Source organism: Epinephelus moara, chromosome 19, assembly GCF_006386435.1.
Source record: "Epinephelus moara isolate mb chromosome 19, YSFRI_EMoa_1.0, whole genome shotgun sequence".
Taxonomy (NCBI): Eukaryota; Metazoa; Chordata; class Actinopteri; order Perciformes; family Serranidae; genus Epinephelus; species Epinephelus moara.
The window spans coordinates 39,703,281-39,723,981 of NC_065524.1; the positions used below are offsets into that span (position 1 = coordinate 39,703,281).

Genomic DNA, 20,701 nt, shown 5'->3' on the forward strand with positions numbered 1-20,701 from the left:
ATTCATCTACTTTTATTTTAATGTATTTACTTATTTACCTATTTAAGAAAAGGGACACTGTGCAACATTTGAACAAATGTAAATGCACCGGAATTAGCTGAAAGGGTAGTTTTCATCAGCAGTCCCTTCACCAACTGTAAAAAGGCATCCAAGAAATATTAAAAACAAAAATAACAATCAGGTCAGAACATATTAAAACACATCACATGTAACACGGTTACAGACAAAATCATCTCTCACATGTTACAGTTAAACATGAGGTGTATCCGTGTTCACATCTTTGGGTGTCAACAAGCTAATTCTTGGCCTTAAACTTAAATGAGTGACATGATGGAGACTCTCTGAGTGTGTGTGGCACTGATGTGTTGCCCCAGTCTTTAGACCAACCTGTCAGGCAGTATGTGATGTGGGAGACGACCACAGAGAAGAAGTATATCTTGGAGGCTTCAGTTGAAAGGAAGTCCCTGAAAAACCTGAAGTTTGATAAACTAAACTTTATAACTTACTTATTTAATACAACACATCATGATAATCAAAACGTCTCCAGTCACTGGTTCTTCTTCTTCTGTTATTTATTGCTACTGGAAATCTGGGCGGAAACTGCGGAGCATGCTCAGAGCGCCTCGGCCTGTTTGGGTCTGGTTGACTGTATACATGCAGGAGTCAGTGTGTGTGTGTGTGTGTGTGTGTTATGCTGCGTTCGTTTTGTACTCGGAGGTCGGAAGTGGGAATGACGTCACCTCTGAGTTGACAACAGTTTTTGCATTCTAGTTGACAACGGTGGACAAGTCGGAAAAAACATGGACGTCTGCAAGAAATCCTTTGTTGCCCTCACACTTTGGGAGTATAGACAGCTTCAAAACCATCATGCACTCCAACTGATGAACGCTGCAGATGAAGCTGACCTGATGTGAGACAAATAAGATGAAATTGCTGTAAACAGTACTTTAGCAGAGTGTTTACTCACTGTGTACGTGACTGGCAGCCATCTTGAATTCGTCGGGGGTTGATGCAGTTGCTCCAAGTTTCCGAGTTGGAAATCTGATCTCAGGGTCATTAGTCCCACTGTGACAAATTCACTTTAGGACCATTTCAGTCGCACTAACATGTTTACAGGGATTTTAAAAGTGACACAATAAATTAAATTAATTTTCACACTGACTGCAACATGACGTTGTATTTTCTTTCAAAAAAACAAAACTTCTGAATATGTAACATAGTAATCGACAGTTAGTCCTGTTAAAATGCTCCTTGAATCATTCCACCACATCATGATACAGAGATATGTAGAAGTGCCGGCTGTAGAGAGACTGAAAATACATTTTATTATTGCAGTCTATCAGGCTGTGCAGTGGAACAGGCTAAAATTGGTCTAAAAATAGCAAAAGAAGGTCCTCTGATGTTTGTTTATTAGTCATAGTCGTTATTTACAGATATTTCTGGATCCATTCTGTTATACACAAATGAACAAATCACCAGCGGAGTCCACTGACCCCAAAAACTGTTAGAACCTCAAGTCAGAACAGTGTGAAGCTGCTTTTAATATGTTGCACACAGAAGCAACTTCATATCCGCTTTAACGTCTAACATGTAAAAACTCTGCTGTTCACCTGTGCCTTTGATTGATCTCATGCTCTTCGTAGTCTTGGTGAAGCACTGTGAGTTACAAATAAAGCTGCCAAGCCTTGATGCTGTGAGTACACCAAGTACACCGAAGGCAGACATTTCCAGTTTTTTCATATAACATTACAAATACTGTGACATCAGACTTTTTCCATATTGCCAATCACTCATCAGCTGTTGCAAAATAGCTGCTCTGAATCACGTCCTAAAAATAAGTGCACCTCCCACTATATACAATGAGATGAACAAATGGTATGTAGCTTAGTTTATTAACTGTACAAAAAAATTACAACAGGAAAGTCAACAACATACAACCTCACTAACATGAATATGAGAGACAAAAACAATAAAAAGTCCTGCAGACTTGTTAAGATGCTCTTTCTGTGTTAAAGTCTAAATAAAGGTTTAGTTTAAGACAGTGTGGCAGCTTTAATGAGCTCAGTGAATCAAAAATAATATCTGTTTTGTTTCTGTGATTAAAGAATAATAATGAAAGACATCAACGTACAGATAATAAATTAATAAAAGCATTTGATTAACATTTGTTGAAGCCATCACAAATTTCCCAGCGAGCAGATCTCCCACAGCAGAGTCAGGACAAGACTTCCTGCTATCTACAGTTAGGTGCAGAGTCCTGGGTAACCCGCAAAAAGCTGTGTAACAGGTAAAAATATGTATATATAAATAAATTCACAGGTAAAAAGGAACTCAACGCAGGGGGGTGAGAACAAAAATCTATTTTTCATTTTTCAGAGTAAAACAAAGTAAAAAGCTGTGCAGTATATGTGTAATATTCTAACATCTAAATCACTATTATCAAGCTGCAGTTGCTTTTATTTTGAAAGTCAGTGACACCAGTGTAACCTTTGACCCCGTGGTCACATTGGTCACCGACGTGGAGGACTCCAGCCATGAAACTTTGCAGCCTGAGGATGAGGTGGTAGCAGGTTTTCAAAAAAGGATCCGTACAGGACTCTGGTTAGGTGTCTTATTGGAAATCATATCAGACTGAATCTGAACCTGTCTCTATCCTTTCTATCTGCACTACATGTCTTCTGTTTTCTCCTCTGTCTCCATCTCTGTGTCCCTCTGTGTCTGCCTACATGAAACTGACTGTAGACATGTTGTCATCATCAATACTGCTGGACTGCTGATATCATTGCTGTCCATTCTGCAACAACACACAGCGGCCAAGACCCTGTCTATGGCACCTTTCCTCATGAAAACATACAGAACTAAATCTGCAAGAGGACTCAACCTAAAAAACATAGGAAACAGGCTTCTGAGGGTTTTGTTATCTATGGCTCCATATACGACTAACAAAATGAGCGTGGGCAGGAACAGCAGCGTGTAAATCAGCAGCACCAGGACCAACATTCCTACAACACGCCGTTTTTCATCAGACTGGACCGAGATGGAGGCAGACAGAGCTCTGAGGGTCCCACACAGGAAGAATATGAGCAGTGGGAGGGGAAGGAGTAAAAAGACGGTGAAGATCTTCTCTTTAATCTTACAATTTTTCCAGAAGAATAAAGGGAGGAGACCGACAACAGGAATGGCCCAGACCACGACACAGACCAGCATAGAGATCTTGATGGTTCGTCTGAAGCGGTACCACAGTGGGCAGGCGATGACCAAATACCTGAAATACAAGACAGACACAGCTTCAGAATTCTGCAGTCCAACAAAGGTCAGACAGAAGGAGCTCCACACATACTGGACAGACAGTTACCTTTCCAGGGCGACACACACCATGAAGCCAACACTGGCCCCCACACAAAAATAGTAAATCAGACAAAAGACAACATGTGTCGTCCAGTCCTTCGGCTGTGTCGCCTCAACGATCAAGCAGCAGAGCTGAATGAGGTCAGAGATGAGAAGGTTGATGACGTAGATTGGAGCAACGTGATCACTTTGCACCTGCAGGAAAACACAAGAAAACAAACAATTGTAAAAATGTTCCCTATTCGACTACGGATTAATCACCTGCAGGCCATCTGTATGGCGTCTAATCTCCCAAGACTTTCCACATTTTCATTCTTATGTGCACACAATAAATATTCATTTTACCATAAAAATAACAGAGTCTCTCCTGACTGAATTGTAATCAGAGCCATTAATACTTTTTTGATCAATCTCTGTTTTGTGCCGATCACTGTAGTAACCAGACGAAGGGCCAGATGTGCTTCAGCTTTGCAGCTGTTTTCAACCTATCTTCATACAGCAGTTCCTATGATGAGTGCCCTATAACCAGTGTTGGGCTCATTACACTGAAAATGTAATACATTACTTATGACTTACATTATATTACTGTACTTATCACTCCCTGCCAACAGCAACTCGTTAAACTACTCACAAACTATCGGCTGTATTTGGCATCTGACTTCCTGCAGACGGCGATACAGCCTCTGGGGCCAGACCCCCGTTTTTTGGCATTCCGGTTTGATTTGGGCGGAGGAGGCGAATTTCCGTTTCCGACTTCCGTTTATATAAAAGTAAATATGCTGAACCATTGCGATGGATTCAGAGTTTGCAGTGACGCCAATTATGTTCCGCCTCGTTAGTTCACCGCACGGAGCGTTTAACCTGGCAACAACTGCAGCCGGCTCAAACGTGATTGGTCAATATCACGCGGACTACAAACAGCCTACAACCGGAAACCAGGGCTCTTCCGCTCTTCTTCCGGAGGCAAGATCTCCGGGGTTTGTCTACAGACTCTACATTCACTGAATGTAGAGTCTGTATAGAGACTACACTACTCGTTATATTACTTTTCTGTTACACCCCATAAAACTGGTAATTCAGTATTGGAAAACTTCCACTAGTAGCCCAGGCTATTATTTTCTTAAATCTGACTGGCCTTTAATTCCTTTCACACAAAACTGTCGCTCAGCAAAGATGGGAAACAAATTGTTTCTTCAAACCAGTATGAATATTATGTGTTTAAAAATAAGGCTTCAGATAACAAATCAATTAGGAATCATTCATTTTATCTGACTACAACAGACAGCGCATGAAAGAGAGTTACGGTACTCGAGGATTACGGCACTCAACATACCGACACAACATCACTTTATCCTGTTAAAACAATCAATTAATTGATCTGAAGACTCTTACAGACTGAAGGAATATGAATAACTTGCAGGGTAATCCAGGAATGGACGCATAATTTGTGGCAGCCAACAACCCGCTTTTATACTTCAGAACTTCTATGAAAATGAACTGTTTGGCAACCAGACCGGGCCTCTACTTGAGACAGGCCTATATTTGTCAAAATGTGTCGCCACACTGGGCGAGTAAAAGGGACTGGGCTTAACTGCTTTACGGTATCTCCCCAAAATTCAAATGTGTTCCTCTGTGTGAATGATGGGCAAGTGTAGCTAAGGCTAGATAGCTTGCAAATTTTATTTTATTTTTTTCTTTTAAGCTGGGGATCTTTAGTTACCAGTGACCTGTATTTTACCAAAGTTCTACCTGAAAGATGGAGAGCCACATGTGGAGCAACATTTCATCCACAAATATCCACCCTTCAGCCATCAAGCTCCGCTTCTGTAGAACCATCTTACTGTTTAGGTCTGGTCTCCATTGTTAAGACTAGACTCAAGACTTTCCTTTTTGATAAAGCATATAGTTAGGGCTGGCTCAGGTTTGTCTTGGACCAGCCCCTAGTTAGGCTGATGAAGACTGCCGGGGGACTTGCAATGATAAACTGAGCTCCACTCTCCTTCTCTGCTCTCAATTTGCAAATGTTATTGTCCCATGAATGCATGTCACTAACTCAGCTTCTTTTCCAGAGCGTTTGTGCTTTTTTTTTGTCTCGCAGGTTTGCAATCCTTCACAGAGAGACGCATACAGGAAACACATGACAGAAACAGGAAATAAAACTCAGTCTTTAAGTTCATACCTGAGAGTAGAGAGCATAGATGGCCATGAGAGTCAAAGGAATGCCGATAAAAACGGTAATGCATGTCACCACTTTTATGATGAATCCAGGGTCTTCATCATAGAAGAAGGCACCGTAGGAGTTGTTGGTGCTGTAGGTGACGTAGGGGGCAAAGACAAAATAATAGTGCTTGTCGGAGAAGTGGATTGTTTTGTTGGAGGTATAACCAGTGATGTAGGTGTAATCACAGCTTTCGTCCTGTGAGGAGTGGGTCATGTGTAGATCTTCCATTCTTCAGAGTGAAACCTGTAGTTGAAGAGATCAGGTTATAGAAAGGCAGCATGTTGTTTAATCTCTACCTGACATCGTTCAGTGACCTGCAAATGATCTGCAAATAATGTTTAATAAATGATGCAGTGTTATGTAGTAGAACAAGTCCTGGTGACGTACGTGCTGCTGCGAGGTCTTTACTGCAGCCACAGAACATCGTCATGTTGTTTCAGTAATTCATTGTAATGTTTAATATTAATGTACGTTGGTTTAGGACGTGTTGTCTGTCTTCTGTACTCGATGCCTCACTACTTGTTGAATGAACCTCTGCCCTCTGATTTAGGATGAGGAGGGTTACATGACAGATGAATTCACTTTGTGTTTTGTTTTCTGATTCATATTCTCATTTCACCAAACAGCATGAACTGAGTAATGAACTAACTGTAACCTGCCCTGGGTTACATAACATCAATCATCTGCAATAATCATATACAAAACAGAAAATGTAATAATAATAATAATAACAATAATAATACTAATAATTATGATAATAATAATAATAATAATAATAATAATAATGAGACGAATTTTTGAAAAGACCTTTGCAAGCATATTGTAGGCAGACCAGTGGTGTAAGGTAGATAAGACAGGCTCAAATGCACACTAGTTTCTAGTTATAGGACACACACACACACACACACACACACACACACACACACGTTTTCCTTCTGTTTGTTGACTGATCACTGGACCTGCAGATGTGCTCATCTTGTCAGTCTTGACAGTTTTTGTGCCTAAACCAGTGCCTGTATCAGCTCGTCTGGTCACATGATCAAATAGAGACTTGACATTAGACAACATTGACACACATGTTACCCAACAATGTTCATTGCATACCTCTGTATGACAAAAATACCAAATAGCATAAGATATTTAGTTTATTCAGAGTTTTTATAGTTCTGTAAGATAAGCATTTCATTGTGTTAGATTGCTACTGACTATTTTACTCAAAGAAGAAAAGAAAAGTAAATTCTGACAGAGATGGGTTTGCATAGCAAATAGCACCTTTTTATTTATTTAATGTGAGTTTTTTAATAAACACAGATGTAGCTGAGTCATTCACAGGCCCCCTCACCCCGCCTCACGGGCCCCAGAGAACAACACTGCCTGCACAGTCTATATTCATGCCCCTGAGGTAGACTCTGTACCTGACATGTCTAAACAGTAGTAACACTTTTGTTTTTACTGTCTGCACCCAGTTTTAAAAATACCCTCTTTTTTATGTTTTTACCTCTTTAGCTTTTCTCAAACTGCTTTTTTGTCTTTGTTACACAGTCACACTTAAATTTCTCAAATTTTAAGGTAAAAGAGTGAAAAACAAAAACATAATCGTTTTAAACAGTTTTCTGCCCAAAGTTCATTTTCACGACCGTTTGCAGTTGTCTTTTTGTGGTGACTAATCCGTTCATATTAAAAAAAGTAATGTCACGAATTTACCTTTGAAAGCTGCAACGCCCGACCTGAATGAGTTTCCCACACCAGCGTGTGAAGTTTTGTCCTGTGCATACAAACAGTTTACAGTAAATGTGGTGGTGATGTCATGCAGTTGGTTCATAGTAACTCACACCTCCTCTTCTCAGGAAGAGGCAGAAAAGGGCCAAGAATAAATATGTATGACGTCCTATTGCACAGTGTGATTGTTACCAGGGCTGCAATTTCTTACTCACTGGTCATTACGCAATTTCCACTTTGCTTACGTGTATGTGCCTATTTATGTTTAGAACTGCAGTCATGTGCACCCTGCCAAGAGTGTCAGGAGTGCCCCTAACAGATTTTTGGTAATTTGGTGGCCAGGCTGCTACAGGGTGAAATGGGACAGGATGCATTATTGTAGGTGCGTGCATTGAAAGATGTGATAGTCCTATCAAATGACGTTGACTGCTTTCACAAGTCCTCAGTTCCTCTTTTGAGTAGTTGTTAATGTAGAAATCTTCCTTTTCTCAGAATAAAGCCTGATGTTAAAGAGAACAGGTTTTATAGAGGGAACATGTTATATCTGATATTTGCCCTTTTGATTTTGGATGAGGAGGTTTACATGACTGACGAACCATCTGTATTATCTACCAACATTTAATAGTGAAAACGATTGAGGGCCCTTTGTTGCATGTCACGCTCACCTCTGTCTTTCCTCATGTCCTTCCTCTTTACCCTCTCCTTACAAACAAAATCTAACAGCTTGAACAGAGTTATTATTTTTAGATCTAACTGAGATACACTTGTATGTTCTTATTACACACTAAAACGTCACTAACTGAATCATTAAGGTTAAATAACTGTGTATAGGTTCAGAACAACACACATATTAATAATAACAATAATAATATTAATAACAACAACAATGGTAATAATAACGAGAAGATGAGGAGTGTTTGTAAGCATTTTCCAGATATAGAGACTAATTTCTGCACATTAACACCACCATCATCTTTCTTACTTTACATCATGTTCTTCATTCCACATATTATATCGTTTAAAATGTGTTTATTATCAGCTGTTTTCTCAAGTTTTATTTCCTGCTACATGCACAATATTGGATTTTTCCCTGATATGCGATATGCTGATATCACAACTCATTTGGCCGATAAACGATAAATATATTATGGAAATTTACACAACTTTCTTCCCTGAATTTTCTGACTGAATATACCTCTTTATCTGTGTGCCTGTACCCTGATTTATCTTTATTTTTATATGTATTTTTATTTATTTACTTATGTAATACTCTGGTGTCAGACCGTGTTTGCATCTGCATTCATAAAGAACCTTTCCTTTAAGATTTGAGAAGCTCTGAGGAAAATAACAATTTGCAGCGGTTTGTTTTCTCATGGTGTTGTGTTACTTTGTGGTGGATTGACAAATTTATAAAACAGAATTTACTTTGTAGAGCTCAAGTCGAATGGGTGGTAACTCCTCGAGGAAGTTAAATTTCTTTAGAAAAAGAAGTAGGAGAATATTGGCAAATAATAAAAGGCCTGTTGGCAGAGCCGGCCCCTAAAAAAAGAGTATAATTACATATAACTATGAAAAGGAAGAGAAAAAAAACGTTTAAAACAAAACACTGCAAATTTACAGATAAGATAAAGGAATACCGAACCCACAAGATGATTATTTGTACATGAATTACTCATCATCTGTTCACCCTGAAGGCATATGAGAAAAACAGAGAACAAACTACATCAAAACATCCCAAAAAAACTCTCAAACAACTCATGTAGAACAATCCAAGTCCAATATGTCCAGTGGGACGCTCAGTACTTTACAAACACATGACTTTTCAATAAAACCTTACCATGTAAAACATTTCTGCAGGGCAAGCAACTGCGGGGTGAGTAATTATTACACAAATGGTCATTTTGTGGTGAAAGTGATCATTTAACGAAAAGAGAAAAAAACAAGCAAATGAAGTAACAGCAGTACACTGTGCGCCCTCAGTTCAAATAAATTATGTCAGAAAATGTACCTTTGACAGCTCCGAGACGACAGTGACCTGGATCACCCTGCTCCAAGTTGGGATCCAAACAGTCTACAGCAAATATAGTGGTAGTTTCCTGATCATTTACTGTACACGTTCTTCTAAAGAAAAAGGTAGGCAGGAAAGAACACAGTTTACGGAAAGTTTGTCAGAGGGGCGGATTTCATCAACAGGAAAGACACATGTGTACTCCTTTGATTAACATCTGCCTGTTCATATTCTCTGCATGCAGCAGTGATAGTTTATTCCATCCACTCATCACTTCTGTTTTTATTTATGACGGTCATCCTACATGAGTCCAGTTTGAGTCATCCCTGCTCTCCATCAGAGCTCAACGGTCATCTGCAATTGTCCCTAATTCTAATCTGGACGTGACCCAATCCTTTGATTTAAGACAGGTGACTCCATTCTAGGGCCCCTTGTTTTTACCAACACACACAACCTTGTCACANGCTGTCACAGAAACACCGGAAATGACACAACTCGCTTACCGCAATACGTCAGCACGTCAGTCCAGATTCCCGACAAGTCCCAATAATAAGGACGTTTGGTCATTGACTTTCTGCATCAAGATATGACGTGCAAGGTAGTCTGGGTGCGTTGGTCACAGGAAATGTACAGTTTGCATACAGTCTCTTTTAAAATAAACATACTACGTTGGTACGACACAGTTAATTGATGTTTTTTTTCCTTCAACAACACACACACGTGGTGGGTTCAGGAAAAAAGAACATGGTTTACAATCATACAGGAAGTGAACACCGGCCTCCTAATTGAAGGTCAGTGGTTGTTGGATCCATCCACCACCCCTCCTGGCCATCTCACTTGGACCTCCGCTGCCTTAACTTGTGTTGTTGTCCCGCTGCGTTTCCTCCTGATGCTGCCAGTCGCAGTTAAATAGTAACCAATAAAACACCAAAAAAATAAAAAAAACAAAACCAAATAGTATGCAATTTAGTTTATTACCTGCTGAAAATAGTTACAACAGAGAAGAGTAAACAACCTCATTAAAATGAATATGAGAGACTAAAACAGTAAAAAGTCCAGCAGACTTGTTAAGATGCTCTTTCTGTGTTAAAGTCTAAACAAAGGTTTAGTTTAAGACAGTGTGGCAGCTTTAATGAGCTCAGTGAATCAAAGATAATATCTGGTTTGTTGCTGTGATTAATGATCATAATGATAGACATCAACTTACAGCTAAACTTATGGAAAACATATTTGATAAACATTTGTTGAAGCCATCACAAATTTCCCAGCGAGCAGAACTCCCACAGCAGAGTCAGGACAAGACTTCCTGGTATCTGCAGTTAGGTGTCTTACTGGAAATCATATCAGTAGAGGACAGAATCTGTTGTGTCTCTATCCTTCCTGTCAGCCTACATTTCTTCTGTTTCCTCCTCTATCTCTGTCTCTGTGTCCCTCTGTCTCTGCCTACTTGAAGCTGACTGTGGATGTGTTGTCACCACTGATACTGCCGTAGTCCTGGTTTCATTGCTGTCCATTCTGCAACAACACACAGCGGCCAAGACCCTGTCTATGGCACCTTTCCTCATGAAAACATACAGAACTAAATCTGCAAGAGGACTCAACTTAATTAAAGTGAAAGACATTTCAGTGAGGAAGGTGTTCATTTTATCTCCCTTTCTCAGTAACCAAATGATGAGGGAAAGAAACAGCAGCGTGTAAATCAGCAGCACCAGGATCAACATTCCTACAATTCGTCGTTTTTCGTCAGATGGGACCGAGATGGTGGCAGACAGAGCTCTGAGGGTCCCACACAGGAAGAATATGAGCAGTGGGAGGGGAAGGAGTAAAAAGACGATGAAGATGATGTCTTTAATACGATAATTAGAGCAAAAAGAGACACTGAGGAGACAAAGAGCAGGAAGGACCCAGACCACGACACAGACCAGCACAGAGATCTTGATGGTTCGTCTGAAGTGGTACCACAGTGGGCAGGCGATGACCAAATACCTGAAATACAAGAGACACAGCTTCAGAAATCTGCAGTCCAACAAAGGTCAGACAGAAGGAGCTCCACACATACTGGACAGACAGACAGTTACCTTTCCAGGGCGACACACACCATGAAGCCAACACTGGCCCCCAGACTATAGATGTAAATTAGAGTGAAGATAGTGTCTGTTGTTGAATCCTCAGGTTGCACCACCTCAACGATCATGCAGCAGAACTGAATAAGGTCCAAAATGAGAAGGTTGATGATGTCGATTGGAGCAACATGATCATTTCTCACCTGCAGGAGAAAGGAAAGTAAACAAGCAGCTGTCAGCATGTTCTGAACTCCACCTCCTCCAAAATCTCTCTTTTGTGCTGTCAGAAATAGCAGATACAAACTGACAAACTGGCCAATCACAATAGTAACAAGACTTATGCCCTGTTCACACTATGAGCAACACAGCTGCAGTATGGCTAGCTGCATTGTCACCAAGTCACAATTGAAGTGTTGATCAATGCGCTGGTTAAAGTAGTTGATACAACATGAGAACTAATAATGAAATTTTGGCTCATGGCAAGGAAGATTTTCTTTCAGATAGAACAGAACAGAGTTACGGAAGAAAAAGAGGAACCCAAAATGATGAAACAAAAACATATGATCTGTTGATGCTTCACCGTGTTATTAGAGTGCTGAAACAGATGAGGCCAGCTTGACTTTGATTTGTAGTGCATCATGCTGGTCATTTGGTGACAAGTGTCTGGCATCAGTTTATAGTTTCATAATGCTTTGTCATCATTAGTGTGAACACAGCATAAGAACCAGATTAACTGCTGCTTTTTTTTCAGACAAAGACATGATGCATTCTGGACCAAACACGTGCTGTATTTATCCAACAGATGCTCCAGACTGGAGTCACAGTTTGAGTGACATGGTTGTGTTTGTAAGGTGAACCTCTCTCCTTATTACACTTAAATTTCAGGGAGGATCGTGCAGATACAGGAAGGAGACATGTTATCAGAGGTTGATTTTGTATTCCACTGACACATGATGGAAATAACATTAGTTTTCATAGATGCATTATGGTACCAAAGTAAAGGAGAAGTCAGGGCAACCTGGTCTCACTCTGAAGCCATTGAATACCAACGCTTGGTCAGTGACCTCTGTTGTTGGAAACTGAAAAAAAAAGACGTCCTTTCATGTTGTCATGATACCCGGCTGGACAATAACGGTGGCCGTCGGGATCGGAGGAAATGTGACGGGACAACAGCGCAAGTTAAGGGGACAGAAGTCCAATTAGGGTGTTCCCTTCCTGCAAGATAAAGCCAAACCCTCTTCTTTTTTTCTAAACCCAGCCACATGTGTGTTGTTGAAGGACAAAAACATCAGTTGGTGGTGTTGTACCGACGTGGTGCTTTTATTTTGAAAGAGACTGTATCAACAACAACACCTTTACAGCCCAGAAACACCAAATAAACATCAAAGAAGTAGTGGTGACACATGCAGACCACTGTGTTGTTCACAGTGACTTTGTCTTGGCCAAAATGTTGCTCTTGAAGACACTGCGAAGACTACAGCCAATGGCCAACTAACACATATGTCCTGTGGTAGTCTGTATTCATCATTCAAGAAGGGAAACTGGGAGACTGACAGGACAGATATAAGACGCTACTTGGACAGTTACCACATTGACAACACAACCTGATTTTGAAAGAACAAAGGATTTTTACCATGTGCTAGTGAAAAGTACCAAAGTCCATTACAAACCATTCTGCTGATGCCGTCTCACTGCCTCTTGACTTTAGCTGTTTGTTTACTTTCCTCACTTCTGCTTTTTTTCGTGTGCACCAATTAGAGTGATTTTGATTTTCAGATTTTCTCTGGCATCTCAGACGTTGATTCAACATGCCAAATTGGTTGAAAAACAGCCGTCAATAACCGACGAGCACCAACACCGTACACACCGCTAAAACTAGAGCTACAGACAGCCAACTACGGCCCTAACAGAGTGACACATGACAAAGAGTAAATGGATAAGTCTCAGTTGGAATGTTCATACCTGCGAATAAAGAGCGTAGATGGCCATGAGCGTTAAAGGAAGGCCGATACTTATGAATATGCATGTAAAGACTTTAATAATGAATCCTGCTTCTACACGGTAATCATTGTAGCCAAAGATGATGTTGCTGTGGTAGTCGCTGTTGTCCTGTGAAGTGTTGTTAATGTGTAAATCTTCCATTCTTAAGAGTGAAACCTGTAGTTGAAGAGATCAGGTTATAGAAAGGCAGCATGTTGTTTAATCTCTACCTGACATCGTTCAGTGACATCACCAAAGCTGTGAGCTGCAACTTCACACACACACACACACACACACACACACACACACACACACACACACACACACACACACACACACACACACACGCATAAACATTATACCCACATTCAAATAAAATCAAATCAAATCATCTGCTGATGATGTTTGATCAAATTATACATTTTCAGATAATATAACAAGTCCTGGTGACGTACGTGCTGCTGTGAGGTCTTTACTGCAGTCACAGAACATCGTCATGTTTCAGTAATTCATTGTAATGTTTAATATTAATGTACGTTGGTTTGGGATGTGTTGTCTGTCTTCTGTACTCGATGCGTCACTACTTGTTGAATGAACCTCTGCCCTCTGATTAAGGATGAGGAGGGTTACATGACAGATGAATTCACTTTGTGTTTTGTGTACTGATTCATATTCTTGCATTAACTTAATAATGACCTGACTGTAACAAGTCCTGGGTTACATGATATTAATCATGAATAATCATATTGTTATTAAGTACAAGACAGAACAATGTATAATAATAATAATAATACATAAGAATAATGACAAGAATTTGTAAGAAGGTCTGCATGTTGTCGTCAGACTGCACTCCTGAAGTATCTACACAGTAGTAAGACTGTTTTACTATCTTTACCCAATTTTACAACATTCAAAATACTGCATAGTCTTTTTCATGTTTTTTCTCTTTATCTTTTTTCATATTGCTTTTTTGTTCTTGTTACACAATGACACTTAATATTCTCACATTTCAAGGAAAAAGAGAAAAAAAAATCAAATAAAACATTAACGTTTTAGTCACAGTATTCTGTAGAGTTACAGTCCCAAACTGTACCTTTCTTACAGTTTATTCATTTTCATGATCGTTTGCAGTTCTTTTGTCCTTGTTACTAATCTATCTGTACAAGATAAAGTAACATCACAAATTTACCTTTGAAAGCTGCAAGACCCAACCTGAATGATTCCCCTACACCAGTGTCTGATGATTTGTCCTCTGTGAACCACCGGTCTACAGTAAATATGTGTGCAGTAGGTTGATAATAATCTGCACCTCCTCATTTGAGAAAGAGAGAAAAGGTCCGACATAAATATGTATGACCATTAGACTCACGCAGTTTCTTATAGATTATTTTTATTTTTATTTTTATTTGTGTTTGTGTGTGTGTGTGTGTGTGTGTGTGAGGGGGGTGCCTTTTATCGACAGAACAGTGTAAAGTGTGAAAGGGGGAACATCATGCAGCAAAGCTGAGTAACAGCCAGAAATGTTTTTTGTTGTTGTTGTTTTTCACAAAATTATGATGTCACACTGAAGTTGACCTTTAACCCTTTTGCTATTTTTTTTTTTTAAATTTTGTCCTAATTTTCATATGAATTCTTGTGTTATGGCCCGGCATGTTTTGTGAGGTCATAGTGCCCTTGACCTTTGCCCACCAAATTCTAATTAGTTTATTATACAGTCCCAGTGAACGTTTTTGCCAAATTTAAGTCAGTTCCCTCAAGGTGTTCTTGACCAACCACTTCTATAAATAGGCTACATACCAGTAACAATATAGTACTCTCTCCTGCTACTTGTAGTCTCTGGCTCTGGTTAGCAGAAGGCTAAACTATTATCAACATTTTCTCTCCATCTCTGAAATGCTTTGCCATTACTGACACACATTTCCTTTTGTTTATTATCAGACTGTCTTTTAGACAGTCCCCCCCCCCCCGTCTATCTTTTTTGGGTTGCTTTGCAGTGTAGGCAGTTCGATCAAGAGAGACTCATTCTGAGAAAAAAGAATATTTATTTACACATAACTTTGAGAAATATAAAGTCTTTGGCAAGTAGACCCCAGTTTGATGTCATATATTCCAGGAGGAGGGTAACGACGTAGTAGACAATGGGTGGTGTGTGCATGAGCACTGGTTATAGAAACATTGTGAAAGCCAGAAATATAACAAATATTGTGACTGGCTGGCACTCCGTCTCTCTTTGACTCCAGGTATTTGGTCATTGCCTGTCTGCTGTGGTACCGCTTCAGGTGGAGCATCAAGCTCGCTGTATTGGTCTCCATTATGGTCTGGGCCTTATCTTTAATCAACTCTCTTATTGCACTGCTAACATCTGACTTGCATCCACTCATTTTCTGCTCTGTCTTCCTCCTTATCCCATTTCCCTTATTCATCTTCCTCCAGGTATTATGATCATTTCCATACTTTGGTATGTGTTTCCAAATTTTGAACACTGTCAAAAAGTTTCATGAATCATCCCCGTACTGCTGACTGGCAGCAGAACAGCAGAAGTAAAAGCTGATTTAGTGACACTCAGACAGGAAGGAAGCAGACATTCATTGAAGTTATTATTTATAACTAGTGTCAACTTCTGTGACTGTGACAAGTACAACACGTGTGTATATAAGATCAAGAAGATATGATGCATTGACGTGTAAGTGTAAGACTCTACACATAAAATGTTTAGTTTGATGTTTTATCAATACGTAATGTTCTTTTAACTGGCCATATCAAGACACTTTTTCTTTTTTAATATTTCTTTGATGCAAATATAACAGGCATGCACATTTTAACGAGCCTACTGTATGTTTCTCAGAGCTGATTTATAGACATGGTATAATGAGATGTGTTGGTGGACCGGTGTGGACAAAGTTCTCAAGACACCATTGGCACCCAGAGAGGAAGTGTCTGGTGTGAACTTCCTTTTGGTCACATTCACTCAGTTAGTTTGTGACAAGAATAACTTGTGTGTACAAGGGCAAGAAGATACATAGATGTGTAAGACACTAGTTAGAAATGAGTCTGATGCAAATGCAACTACTGTATGTTTCTAGCAGGTGCAGCATTTGTATTCAGACACTAGCTAATCTGAACAGTATCACTGATATGCTGTTTGAACAATGGTTGGCAAGTAAAATAGACATCTTTAAAACAAGTATTTAATCTATCCTGTGACACATCTGCATATCTTTTCATGTGCAAATCACCAAAACACCCAGCTTCATTTTCAATCCTGCTTTTTTAAAAAATAAAACCTAATTGATTAAAGAAAACCTTGCTCAATGTTCCTGTTTTATAACCTCAATATCAAACTTAATCTTACACACCACTGTGTGAATAAAACACACAAACCATGCCCTCAAAGACATGTGAGATCTGATGTGTGCTGTGTAATGTAACACACATTAAAGTGATGCTTGGTGCTCACTGGATGTGATGAGAAAATGTAAGGTTGATAAATACAGTGATTAACAGTCTTTATCTTTATGGACAGAGGAGAGCTGAAACAAAGGACACTGACAACAAGGTGCATTATTACTTTGACATGATGAACTATACTCCTCTTCAATATTGTATACAATATTTTCTCAACATCATGTGAAATATTACTTTTCAGTGTCATAATCACTTGTCAATATCATGTTTTTTTTGTTTTTTTTCCCCGTTAAAGGGTTTTTTGGGGAGTATTTCCTTATCCGCTGTGAGGGTCATAAGGACAGAGGGATGTCGTATGCTGTAAAGCCCTGTGAGGCAAATTGTGATTTGTGATATTGGGCTTTATAAATAAAATTGATTGATTGATTGATGTGCAATTCTATTTCTCATTGTTATATACACAATATGACGTTGATCCCTCCATTTCAGTTCAGTTTTAGTTTATTTTTGTGCATAACTTAACTTTTGTTTCTCCTTAAACACTTAATATCTTATATATTTTAAATATTCATATTAAATACACTACTGTTTAAAAAACTAGGCCCAGAGTGTGACCCTGACCCACTGGTTGTTACTGGTTTGTGAATGTTAGTGTTGTTACTGTAATTTGTGTTACTGTAATCTGAAGCATTCTTTAGCACAAGAATTTCCTTTGGAGTAAATTAAGTTGTATTGAACTGAATTGGAAGTTTCAAGATATATTCATTGTGGTTGTATTTCCCCTGTAATTGCACAGGACCAAACAATTTTCATTCACCTTTTTTCTACTGGTAAATGTAACAGTTTTTATTTGCGACAGCTGAAGTTAGGACAGTTTCTATGTGAATAGTGTGTTTCAATGTGCTTTACGTTGCTATTACTTGAGACTAGTCGTAGAAGGGTGTCATTCATGCACAAGTTGAACTGCAGGCTCTCAGAGGTGCAGTCAGACGTGTTCATGACACAGCAGCTGCAGTGGCAGCTCAGAGCCACAGGGCAGTTGACAGTCTGATCTGTAACCACCTGGTACAAAACTTGGATTCAGGGAAACACAAAACACCAAGAACAGTTTATCAAATCCAAATCTTTACTTAGGAGGTCAGGGGTCAAACACGTGAACGCAGTCAGCGAAGGCAGAAAAGTCCATTCACACAAACTAATCACACAAAAAGCAAAGTCCATAAATCTGAGCAGAGTCAAAAACCAAGAACTCAAACAAGAGGAAAGGACTGGGAAGCATGAACACACCAGGGCGACAGTGACAAGCTGGCATCTGACTGGGGGAAACACTGGGCTTTAAATACACAAGGGCTGATCACTAACTACACACAGGTGAGTGGAACAAGACACAGGTGACACGCATGGGGTCCTTAACAAAGGCGGGAAAACTCAGGAAGTAAAAGAAACACTAAACACAATGAGAACACATTTCAAAATAAAACAGGAAGTGGACACAAACACATGAACATAAACTTGACAGAATATCACATGGTCCACAGTTGGAAGGCAGTCAGGAAGGTCAGATGTCTTGTGGTATATGTCCCTGTACGTGCACACATGCTGGTACATTTTGCTGAAGGGTGTCTTGATGAAAGGGTTCTGGAGGGGAGCAAAAAGAACAAGGTGTGTTCATTTCTAGCACACTATGTTGTTATTTAAATAACTTAACTGACTTTTGGTTTCACATGGAAACAGTGTGTTCCCAGGTGAAAGTCTGGAGGTTGTTTGACCCATCCATCACCCTCCCCTCCCACACTATATGGACTTTCACATTCTTTATATGACAGTAATTAACAGTGGTGTTACAAACTGCTGCTGGCTGGTGTGTCTCATACCGCTGCGAAGGGTGCCTCTGTGCGGCGGCGTCCACTTACAAAGTGGCGGTATTTGATGAGGTGGGTTGTTGCCCACTGTATCAACAACTGTCGCCACCTGGTGCGTATCATGTCAAGACACCTGATGACCAGTTTTACTCTTTCACTGTTTTGAGATTTTCCCACGACACTTTGGTGACCAACTGGTAACTGTCTCTGTGAGAACCTCGGAAATTAACCTTGATACTGGGCAACATTATAAAGGTTTCCCTTTAACTGTGTTGCTACCGTCTTATAAAATATATATACAGACATGTCATGTGTAATTCATTTCAATAGATGAAAGTTAAATTTGACCCAGAACAACCTCAATATTCAAAAAACTGTCACACCTGCACAAAAGTAAGTAAGTAAATAAGATTTTAAAATATTTTTATTTTGTACATTTTGGGTCACCTCAGGAAAAGTAATCAAATGTCAGGCTAAAAGAATGGCATTAAGGGTGTTTTTACTGCTGTCAAATGTCAAAACTGCTCAGATTTGACATGAACAGTATGAAAGGGTTAATACTCTGAAAAGGAACAAAGCTTTGTCTGTATAATGGTACTCAAACTGGAGCATCTGATACCAGATAACTACCATCGTGGAGACAAAGTTAACTGGCATAAGAACAACTGAAAGCACAGGAGAACAAAGCTGACGGGACATTTGCAACATCAAAACACATGAATAATAGCTGCTGCCACAAGATGTCAGCAGAGCTTCATGTTTCTTCACACTGACATCACACACGATGAGGGTTTCATCAACAAATGAGGACTTCTACTTCTTATTACTTGTTGAATGCCCCTCAGAACTTCTTGTGTTTAACACCAACAGTGTCAGTATGATCATATATGATCCTGAAGAGCCATAATACATGTGTACATGTTTCAGAGTGTGACAGTGTGGAGAAATGAAAGCAGCTCACACACCAGTGTCCATGTTGGGAAGTTTTCTCCCTCATTTACAAAATGTTACACAAACACAGGACTTTCACTCAGGAGACCACTGCTGGTGTCCTGTGTGAAACTAAAAGTTAAAAGTATTTACATCCTTTTTGTTGAAAAATATAAACCCAGTGGAAACCTTAGATCTTATCTGAAAGTACCTCAACTGTAACTACTTCAATAAATCCGTCCAGTTCAGTTAAGTTCATAAACAATTGTGGCAGCAGCTCTTCTGTTTGTTCAAAATAGAAGAAAATAAATAAAAACACACACAGTCAACTTCAATAAAATAAGAAACACTCTGTGAATTAACATCAAGTGATCCAATGCAGTATATCTCAATATACTCACTCCATTCTGTCTTTCTGCACTAACTCAGGTACACGTGGTAATGGCAGTGGCAGCAGTCATCAACCTCACACAGCACTACATGATGAAAATAAACATCATTTTCGGGCACTATACACACAATGAACATTCTCGAGCATGAACGATAACAAAATAGATGTCTGTAAAATAAACTTTCAATACTCTGAGGAAGTAGGAACACTGCAGTCCTCTCATGAATTACTCTGCATATGGAAACAATCTGTAAACATTGGACGGCCTAAATCACCATCTGCAGCACATAATACATTTGGTACTTCTGTTCAATCATATTCATGCACATCTTTCGATTGTTTTGCACAGAGATAACATTTCAAACATTTTTACCTACTGGAGGAATAGCAAAATGCCCCAGAGGACAACAGGTGAGTCACGAGAAGGAAAGTTCTTCACTTCCTGTTTTCCTCTTGCAGTATTTCCTCCAGATCTTCTCTCATTTTAGGGACACCCAAAGGGACATTGTATTTTCCACTGGGCTACATTCATAACCACTTTCACATCTGAAGTCTAAAAACTCAGCTGTCTCCTGTGCCTTCAATTGATCTGTGTCTTTGCTGCACCTATATTTCCTTTGTTGAATTTGAGGCAACTTATTACAGCACTGTAACTGTGTTTCTGGTAAATCCATCTATATTGCAATTAATTTCATCTAATTCAAATTGGATATTATCTCAAATGATTTTGTTCTGTTTTTTTATTACTTATTGTTTTATGTGTTATTCTGATGT

The 20,701-nt window shown here is 39.4% G+C and overlaps 1 protein-coding gene and 1 pseudogene across 1 annotated transcript; both read right to left on the minus strand.

The window, feature by feature from the left end:
* Positions 1–1,879: 1,879 nt before the first annotated feature.
* LOC126406802 (ovarian cancer G-protein coupled receptor 1-like) lies at positions 1,880–7,348 on the minus strand (annotated as a pseudogene).
* Positions 7,349–10,684: 3,336 nt separating this feature from the next.
* LOC126406348 (G-protein coupled receptor 4-like) lies at positions 10,685–13,501 on the minus strand. Its single transcript, XM_050070554.1, has 3 exons — positions 13,322–13,501; positions 11,375–11,562; positions 10,685–11,282 (listed from the first exon to the last, which is right to left on the minus strand). Exons 1-3 carry the CDS (start codon positions 13,499–13,501, stop codon positions 10,685–10,687), a joined length of 966 nt encoding a protein of 321 aa, XP_049926511.1.
* Between the last annotated feature and the right edge of the window lie 7,200 nt (positions 13,502–20,701).

Excerpts from the sequence above, each read along its gene's own strand:
- LOC126406348 (XM_050070554.1), bottom strand. The coding sequence starts at position 13,501 with ATGGAAGATTTACACATTAACAACACTTCACAGGACAACAGCGACTAC. Across the intron at positions 11,563-13,321 it reads TCTACGCTCTTTATTCGCAG|GTGAGAAATGATCATGTTGC; the intron begins GTATGAACATTC and ends TTTCTCCTGCAG. Across the intron at positions 11,283-11,374 it reads GTGTGTGTCGCCCTGGAAAG|GTATTTGGTCATCGCCTGCC; the intron begins GTAACTGTCTGT and ends CTTGTATTTCAG.